The sequence below is a fragment of the Nelumbo nucifera genome, chromosome 5, assembly GCF_055504915.1.
Source record: "Nelumbo nucifera cultivar China Antique chromosome 5, China Antique-T2T, whole genome shotgun sequence".
Lineage (NCBI taxonomy): Eukaryota > Viridiplantae > Streptophyta > Magnoliopsida > Proteales > Nelumbonaceae > Nelumbo > Nelumbo nucifera.
The window spans coordinates 42,628,317-42,638,134 of NC_142653.1; the positions used below are offsets into that span (position 1 = coordinate 42,628,317).

Sequence of the window (9,818 nt, forward strand, 5' to 3'; positions counted from 1 at the left end):
TGGGGTTTCTCTTTACCGTCAGAAGAGAAGAAAAATAGGGATTCCCTTTGGAGGATGAAGACTAGGCATCCTACTATAAGAGAGGTCTCCACATTGGGTTTGTGAACATCAATCTACATCTCATCTTTGGATTTCCATCATTTCTTAGTTATGTTTTTCCATTGTTCACTTGTTTCCACTTGATAGTGAGATTATTTGTGCTAATCCAAGAGAGTTTATATCTTTTGCCCGTATGTCTCTACTTGTTGCTAGAGGGAATATTGTATTCTACTAATCCTATTGATCAATGGTGGAAACTAGATATTTAGACTATGGTTCCATGGTTTTTACATCTCATTGAGTAAACTCAATCCATTATCCTACTGGAACTTCTTCTTGTTGATTTGCTCATAGACATCTTAAAACCCAACACTAGATCTCCTCCCTTACATATTTTCTCTATTTCCTTTCTCCTCTCTCCCTTTCTTGGTTATACTCTTTCTCTCTCTTCAAACTTTTTCTCCACTCACTTTTCTCTCTGTTTTTTTTTTTGTTTTTGTTTTTTTTATTTTTATTAAAGGTAAGGTATAAACTTATTATGAAGAAAAAGAAAGAAGGTTACAAGGATATATTTAAGAGTAAGAACTCGGGCCCAAGACAATGGCACAAAACAACTGGGATGGCATAAAATCAAAACCATCAAAACTAAGACAACCTCAAACAAAGCCTCAAAGAAAATGCATCTAACCAATAAAAAGCCCGAGTTTGAACACCATGCCCAGACCCGATCCTACAAACAAAACAAGCCACACAAATCATGCAAGACCACAAGCACCCCAAATAAGCGATTGTCAAAAGGATCAAAACTCGACCTAAAATTAACCAGCAATAAGACCAACCAAAAAAACTAAAGATTATTTTCTCTCATTTCTCTTTCTCTCTCCTCTATTATTTTCTTTCTTTAGCTTTTAAATGAATCTCAATTTTTTTGTGTTGAACCAAATAGGACATGTGGCAAAATAGAAAAGCCAAAAGATTTTTATTTTTCAAAAAAGATTTATTTACATAGCTTTAAATTTTCAAATGGGTGGATTTGGTTTGGTTGGGTTAAAGTGGGTGTTTTCTTGGGTTACAACCAAATTAATAGATTTTTCTCTCATTTCTCTTTCTCCTTCCTTTATTTTCTTTTTTCTTTCTTTCTTTGGCATTTAAATGAATCTCAGTTTTTGTGTGTGTTGAACCAAGTATTGACATGTGGAAAAATAGAAAAACCAAAATATTTTTCTCTTTCAATAAGGATTTATTTACATAGTTTATTAAATGTTCAAATGGATGGGTTGGTTTGGTTGGGCCCCAACCCATGTACATACAGAATATATGGGTCATCAATGAAAGTGGGTGCGTGGTTGGGGGATGGATTAGTCTTCAACATGAACCCCACCCAATCCAATTCATTGATTTTGCCACCCCGAGGTGTGGTGCAGTAGGATTTTTAAATTTTTGTTAAGTAGGAATAATATTTCTTTTACAAAGTATAAGAAAATGCAATAACTCCCCAGAAATCAAAATGAAAAACCTTGAATAAGATTAAATTAGGGCCCCGTTTGGTTCATGGAATAGGGGTTTGGAATTGAAACCGGAATGGATTATTCTGTTTCCAATTGTTTGGTTGGGTGGAATTAGATTCACATTCCCATTTTTGCTGGGATGGCATTCTCCCATTTGAGGGAATGATCATTTCCTGCCCTCCCTTGGGAATGAAATTCCATTCCTGCTGATTCTAAATCTCATTTCCATTCCTGTCTGAACCAAACAGGATATGGAAATGGACCATTCCGATTCTGATTCCGAAATATTTTAATTCTAATTACAATTTTGATTCCAACTGTAAACCAAATGGACCCTAAGAAATGAACCAAGGGTTGAATTGTCATGGCTACCACTTTTTTTTCTCCACCACTTTATTATTATTTTGTTCTTGCAAATATGACAATGATATTTTTAAATCTCCCATGGAATTCATGAAAATATAACAAATTAATGTAGCACATATGGGATTAAACATTGAATCCTCTGTTTAATGGATAGTTTGGTTCAAAATCATCTAATATATGATTCCTTTGATGTTGTAGAAATATCTTTAATCTTGTATATAAAACCCATAATTAACACTATTCGGAAGCCCATAAGTTAATACTTCATACATGATCAGTTAAAAGGCCCACCATTTTATTAATAATTATAGATTGATATTGTCCATCTGATTTACATTGTAATTTTGGAGTTTATAAATTATGCCAAAACGTTTTCCTACTAAATCCAAATAAGGCATCAAATTTGTCAACTGCAACCAACCAATCTGCTTGAATTTTTGCACAGATGATCTCTGAATTCCAATTAATTTCTATTTAAATAACTTGCAATTTTATGCAAAATTATATCTATGCATGGTCCTCGCAAGGAGAATGAAGATTGTTGTGAAGAGTTTAATTTCGGATGCCCAAGGGGCCGGATTTTGTTGAATGGACATTGATGGTTGATGGGGTTTTGGTGGAAACTCTTGATTCAAGGGTGAGAAACGGAAGGTCTGGAGTTCTCTCCAAATAAGGGTGTATTTAGGGAAGTCGTATGATTGTATCATTTGACTAAAAGATCTTAAATTTCAGATAATTTTCAGCCATCTGATTTCCAAATTATTTTTGCTATTCTAATACTAGCTTCTTGACGTGTCTAGCTTCATGACCTTAACCACAAGAGTAACAGCTCAAAAATTGCAAGTGTATACAAGTACAGCAAGAATTTCTATATTTCTCCCCCAAAAAACCTTCATCATGAAAGATAAGAAGTGAAGATGAAATGAATCTACTCCTAGTAACGAAATATTCCGGAACCATATGTATAAAACACCATGTCAATAAAGAGGGGAAACTGCAGAAAAGCAAATAGTGTTACTGGGACTACAGCAAGTGAAGTTAGGACAATGGAAATCAGTCGCAGTCTACTGCAAAGCATGATAAAAATGGTGGAGCAGAAGGTTGTCATCATGGCTGCTATAGAGAAGAAGAGCATTGCAAGCCCAATTATCAACTTTTGAGGCAAGGATTTGAGGAAATCATCCTCAGCATAGCGTGAAGTGAGGATAGACAAGAACATCAACATTGAGGTTGAAGAAGAGAAGAGCGCAAATGCATCAGATATCACAAAAACCATGAAAGACTTAGAAGTCACGAAAATGGGGTTTCCTGTATCACTTTGAATGCCTCCAGGCACAGTAAATGCTGCAGCGAACATTATTGTGATAATGAGGGCAGCTGCAACTGTGCATGATGTTGCTGTCTCCTTCATCCAGACTTCTCCGTTGGCAACTAAATCCTTATGTTCCTCAGAAAATAAGAGCTGGGGTTTCAGGCCGTGCGAGTTTTTCCATTCTCTGTACTTTGGAGGTGCCAACTTCTCCACAACCTGGAATTAATGATGAAAAAATGTTTAAGAAGACAGAAGTTTCTACCAACAAGAAAGAAAGAAATGTGCAGATCCACCTTGAACCATTGAAGCTCTCTCTGCAGTTGTAGAGCTGCACCAGAGACGCAGTTGAGTTGTTGAGGAGGTGCTAGCTTTGCAGCCAAATGCAAAATGTTGTTCAAATAAATATCTCTATCAAATGTTCTGAGTGCTAAATGTCGGCCTGTTTTCTTCAGGTGGTTGAAAATCATCTCTTGTCGATTCAGCACAGCCACATGAAGTATACAACGGAGATTTGCATCTGGGTACTCAATCAAACGAGGATAATATTTAAGAGTCATTTCTAGAAATTCAACAATTCCAAACTCAGTAGCTGCGATTAGTGGTGGCCCAAGCAACTTCTCAACTTTGTGGTCATTTTTTACGGCCATTAGAACATTTTTAAAGAGGTGCTCGACAAGTTCGCGAGCTTGCAAATGCATCAGCTTGCTTTTGCGGACCGACTTAATACTTGGTACTGCAGTTAAAAACAGGTCGGAGTATAGTTAACTTTGTTAGCTAATTAACAAGAACAACAGATAAATAATGTAGCAAAGTAAGAGTAAAGCCAGAGAACTGGGATTAGTCATCAAAGATTTAGAAAACATTATATATAAGCAAATTAATGAACACCTTCTTTACCTATTCTTTGAAGAACAATCCAAAGTAGCTGATTAATGTAGCAAAGCACTGCAAATAAAAATGGATTAATATGGATTTGTTAATCATTTCAATGCATGCATACTGTAATATAATATAACTCACCTAAATGGGTACTGGATCTTTGGTGGGAACCATTAATGGAGACTTGTTCTTCCTCCAGAGAATCCTCCTCATCCTTGTAGAATTTCTTGTCAGTATGGCTATGGGTAGGTAGTTCAACATGGACCCCTGTCAAATATATTGGGTGGTCAAAGCACTAAAAGGAGTTTTATTTATTTATTTATTGATTGGTAGTAAATTAAAAATCAAATATAAAAAAGAAATAAGAGAAATTACAGGGACCTACAAGGGAAGGCCCACGGCCAAAACCAAAAGCCAGAAAAGAAAGAAACACAAAAGAAAATCCCAAGCCCAAGGCCCAACCCAACCAAAAGCTATAGGACCCCCAAAACTCTCCAAACTAGGGAGATCTGCAGCTCCTTCCCCTTCCTCCTCTTCCTCACCTCTTGTACTCTTGCAACCTCTGGGACCTTTTACCAACACAACGAAGTACAATCCCTCAAATCCTTATTAAATCCTGGAATACCACCAATGTAGTAGACTAGATCATCATCACTATCCATTAGATTGGAAGAATTTTAGTTGGTATTTGACAGTCTTTCGGTCTGCAGCAAGTTCAAAAGATAAAAAAATGGTCTTTTTCCGTTAGGTATCAGATCCAAAAACCCAAAAACAAGCATGCGGAAAGATCAAATAAGCTGAAAATTGGAAAGGTTCAAATGAAGCTTTGGTCTTTCTGCACTGAAAATAGCCTTTCCAACTGTTTTTTAACAGCCCAGTAGATATTGACCTGAACCCAACAGTCTGTTTAGAGACAAGACTCCGAAATTTCAGTGTGTTTTCTTGTCTATTGGGCTGTTGAAATATCTACTTAGAAATACTTGCGAAACGTTAATCCATTGGACAATTCTGCTCAAGTACAACAAGTAAATTACCAGCAATTTCTTCTCAATCCCGAAAGAAAATATCGAGATCCCAAGCAAAATTTGCATAACTAGCTATACTTCCACTGTCACCGCTGCTACTTCAACCTGCTCCTTAATGAACCACACTCTTCACGCCTAGCTTCTTTTGGAAAATCTGTGACCTTACATATTCGCCCCACCCTGGAGTTTAAAGCCACCGGACCCTCTAAAACCACTCTGATCAGAAACAATTTCCCCGTCAAGCCCCTTCCACCTTAGAATATCTTTGTCGTCGACCCCTGCAGAACCTCCAAAGCATCACCTAGTTCGTTAAACGTTTCCCAGCTCAAAGCTGAAAGTGGTAGAAATAAGTCCTTAAAACAAGGAATGCCAAATGCAGACATAGCTACCATTTCTGATAACAGTTCGAAGCAAAAACCTTATCACTTTCAGGTGACCACGGAGTCAGAGAGAGTCGTCTTCCCTTGGTTGTCTTTTGCATCTCCACGCTGACTCTGCCCACCATTCCAATTTCATCGCCTCTGTAGGAGAGCATCTTCCATGCATCAACCCAACCATGGCAAAACCCTGAGGCTCAGTTTGTAAGGAGTACAAATGCAAATTTGTAGAGTACAAAACCTTATGTTTTGTATCTATTTACGCTGTACATATTTTCATTTGTACTGCTTCCAAACTGAGCCTGAGTACCGCCTATTCCCTTCTCCCCCATCCACACTTTAATCTTTGTTTATTACTTTCTCTACTATTTTCTTATTCTGTTATAACAAAGGGCGAAGACAGAAAAGCGGTGATGGTGTTATATTCAAATGGGGAATTAGGAGGAGATCATCAAAGAGAGCGAATACAAGCAGTGAGCACATATGCACATGCGTCTTTATATGCTCAGAGAAGCATGAAATAAGCAGGTAAGTAACAAACACAATGCAAATTAAGATTGGGAAAGGAATATACTTACATGAATAGATTTGCCTATGCCAAAATCCAAACCGGTTTCTGCTTTTGAATGCATAAGGTTTTCTTGCCAGAAAATCCAACGCTGTTTCCCCATTTACATGAGTACTGGCTACTTCTGGGCAGCGATGCAAAAGATCCAAAGCCATGCCTAAAATTGCAAAGGCATAAACTAGAATAATATATATCTGGGTCTACTTGGGTTCAAAATTCGCAGTGAGAAGGGGAGTCAGTAGCAGTAGTTAGTCATTTGAACTCTGCAGATCGAATAGGGGTGGAAATGGAGATTATGAGGAGCTCAGAGCTTTAGTCATGTAAAGATGGAGAGTTAGAGGTGGCTTACCATAGCAATCAGCAGCAATCAAGTGAACAAGAAGTGCTGCAGAGTCTTCTATAGTTGAATTTAGACATGCATCTGTAGCACAACCATAGAGATATTGCAGTACATCCTTTCTGCAGAAATTTGCAGCTGAAAGGAGTGGGGTGATTCCATTGAAGTCACGGATATGGAACAATCCAGGGTTCTTTTCCAGCATTGCCTCCGCCATCTTTCTGGTCCCTCCTTCAGTGACAAGGTGAAAAGCAGTAGAACCAACAAGGTTCTGTATTGCCAGTTTCTCTGGTGGTAAGATCTTCACCAACTCTACCACAAAATTAGTGTTTCCAAAGAAAGCGGCAACGTGAAGAGCAGTTTTCGACCAGTTATCAATACCGGCAGTCAATGCTTCCGGGTGCTTGTCAATGAACCGTTTGGCCGTTTTCCAGTCACCATAGAAAGCAGCATTATATAAGATCCGATATTTGCTCAAGCTTTCACCACCATCATCACCTAGCACTGCAAATAATATATATATATACTCAATCTCTTTCATCCATACATATTTTAGAAGATAGAACTGAGCCCAGTTGTTCTTGGTATTGAGCCTATCAGAATAAGCAAATTAATCTTCAAAACCCAAGTTCCTCCCTACAGGTTCATATGGCATTGGTGAAAGAGGCAAATGGGTTTGCTAATTTCAATTTTGGATTGGATCAAATCAGTATAGCAGATTGAGTTTGGATTTGGATTGGATTGGGTTAACACCCAATTAATTGACAGCTCTTGGGAATTGGTTGGATACAGACCCAACCTCTGGCATTCTTTTCAGGATGGCAGCTTTGGGTTACGTTCTCGCATTAATAGCAGACTCCCCAATGAAGAACAGACATGCTAGACATCAAATCAAAGCAGATCATTCTGGTATTTTGTACTCAAAGAAACAAACGGCTATGCAAGAATGGTTTATTAATTGGGGTCAAAATCAGAAGGTAGGTTGACACCAAATGTGATACTACAATTCGAGTATTTTATTGGCGTCACAATCGAAAATGCTGTGGCCATTTTTGCAGCTTTTTTGGTAAATTGCAAATTAGTATCTTTACTTTGGGGGGTTAGTTCCAATTTACTATTGGGATTTCAAAATTTGCCATTGCACTACCTAAATTCTCGAAAATTGGCAATTTAGTATATGCTGTTAGTAGTCTGTCAGTTCTCACGTGACTACATGTGTCACTTAAATTTTTTAAAAATGCTAAAATTACCTTTTTAATACTTTTGACATCATTTTACCTCAATTTTCTTCCCCGGCCACGGTAAGAATTATTTGTCTTCTCCAGCAACAACTACACAGTCTAGCCCCCTTGTTATGGATTGAGTAACTGAAAAAAGGATTACAACAATGGTGGTCTAAATCTCTCTTCTCCGGCAACAACATCATCTTCTCTGGCAATGTTTTTCCATGTAGTTTTTCTGCCAGGAAACACTGGTTCTTCGGCATAAAGGTTAGGGCATAAAGTGAACAATTAATGGTGCAAAATAGACCTGTTCATGGGCCGGGTCGGGGTCGGGCTCGGGCAGGGCTTTTACTCTTTATTAACAGAAAAATGTTAGGCCCGTGCCCGATCCCGGCCCGACCAACGGGCTTACAACTTGGGCCCGAGCCCGGCCCTGATAAAAAGCCCGAAGTCCAAAGCCCGAAGCCCGACCTAATAAAAGAAATTCGAATTTTTCTCTATTCAAATGAACATTATCTATTTTAATTCAGATGTTTTTTTCCCCTATTTAAATGAACAATGGGCTTACAAGTGAATCAACAACTTTTCAAATAAAAAAATTTATTCAAATGGACATCACATAAGGTTTTTACTTAGGTTTAACTATAGGTCAGGCCGGCTATTTTGGCAAAGCCCGAGCCCGGCTCGAATTTTATGCGGGCCGGGCTTTTTGGCCTGAGGTTAAGCCTGCGGGCCAAAAAACCTGTTCAAGCCCGTCCGAGGGCCGAGCTGGCCCGTCGAGCCACCCGGCCCATGAACAGGTCTAGTGCCAAATCAGAGTGAAAAGTGATTTAAACATAATTATTTTGGCCATTTCAAAATTATGCTTCTCTCACCTATTCAAAACTTGAAGGGGCATTTGTGTCCTTTCACGCACCATTTAAGGTCATTCACGATTTTGGACCAAACTAGCAGTTTTTGACAGTCAAGTATTGCAATGGTAAGTTTTCAAATTTGGATACTAAAGTGAGATTAACCCCAATGTCCAGGGTACTAAGGCTGCATTTGGCATTTCTTATTTTGAAGACTTGTTTCCTTTTTTGCAGTTAAACATTGAATTTTTTACAGAAAAAAGTAGATAAGTCCTTAAATTAAAATAAGGAATGCCAAATGCAGCCTAATTAATCTTTAATTTGCCCTTTAAACTATGTGACCTTACCTTCCTTCATCTTCTGAGATTGAGAAGAAAGTGTCTCTGTAATTTTCCTACTCCTGCCCCATGCTGACATGCACTCATTAGCCAAGCATTTCCATGCTTCTCTGGCTGAACTCAACTTCTTGACATGGGAAAACATATCGGTTCCACATGAAATTTGGATCGCATGCAGAGCTTTACTATTCTTTTCTCTCCAGGCTGCATAACTTGGATCATCAGTAGGTGGTTCACGTTCTGTTTCATCAACAATGCCCCAGAGGTTTTTTCCCACCAAATAGTTTTTCATCAAAATTTTCCAGTCGTCGTAGTTATCGTACGTCAGAACTTCACGAACCATGGCTTTTGACAGCGATGACATGGTGGCTTTTCTCCAAAAAGCTGAGGAGATTGGAGCAGTTGATGATCAAGAATATCAAATAAATTAAAAACAAGAACAAGAAATTAAGACAAGATGGTGACAATAAAAGCTTCGAGACGCTTTACCAGCAGATAGGTTTCACTACTGTCTAAAGTTTCTCTTGCTTGTGTAGAAATGCAAGCTTGGATGGCTATCGGAGTCGGTTCCAAATTATGTAGAACTGAAAAGCTCAGCTGGTTGATAGTTAAGAAAGATGCAGTATTTATAGCCTGAAGCAAGATGCTTTTGAGGGAGTGAAGGAATAAAGGCAATTTGAAAGCTGTTACTAGCAATTAGGTGCCTTCTGTTTATTCCATCTAGAGCAGCGTAAAAATGAGAGCATTCTTATCATTAAGAGCCATTTGATGCCCTCTTGAAACGTGAAAGGAATTCGAATTGAAACCCACCATTGCAAGGCATCCATCCTTTTAGGATTCCATTCAGCAAAGTTTTAAAGAGATTGAATGACCACAATTGCATATTTTCAATTTGAAGTAAAATTTATTGGGTACAAAAAGGAAAAGGGAAGAGCAGAAATAACTTCGAATTTCTAAGAGTGACATATTAAAGTTAACATTGATGCCATTGAATG

At 38.2% G+C, this 9,818-nt stretch overlaps 1 protein-coding gene across 1 annotated transcript; it reads right to left on the reverse strand.

Annotated features, from left to right (window-relative positions):
- Positions 1-2,771: 2,771 nt before the first annotated feature.
- LOC104587044 (uncharacterized) lies at positions 2,772-9,426 on the reverse strand. Its single transcript, XM_010244483.3, has 8 exons — positions 9,313-9,426; positions 8,833-9,207; positions 6,424-6,915; positions 6,085-6,231; positions 4,246-4,371; positions 4,123-4,170; positions 3,519-3,958; positions 2,772-3,441 (listed from the first exon to the last, which is right to left on the reverse strand). The coding sequence occupies exons 2-8, from the start codon at positions 9,185-9,187 to the stop codon at positions 2,848-2,850; spliced, it is 2,202 nt and encodes a 733-aa protein (XP_010242785.1). The 5' UTR covers positions 9,188-9,207; positions 9,313-9,426; the 3' UTR covers positions 2,772-2,847.
- Between the last annotated feature and the right edge of the window lie 392 nt (positions 9,427-9,818).

Bases quoted from the DNA above. Each gene is read 5' to 3' on its own strand.
- LOC104587044 (XM_010244483.3), bottom strand. From the start codon at position 9,187: ATGTCATCGCTGTCAAAAGCCATGGTTCGTGAAGTTCTGACGTACGAT. The intron at 6,916-8,832 runs GTAAGGTCACAT...TATTATTTGCAG, and splicing joins ATCTCAGAAGATGAAGGAAG to TGCTAGGTGATGATGGTGGT. The intron at 6,232-6,423 runs GTAAGCCACCTC...TTGCAATTTTAG, and splicing joins GATTGCTGCTGATTGCTATG to GCATGGCTTTGGATCTTTTG.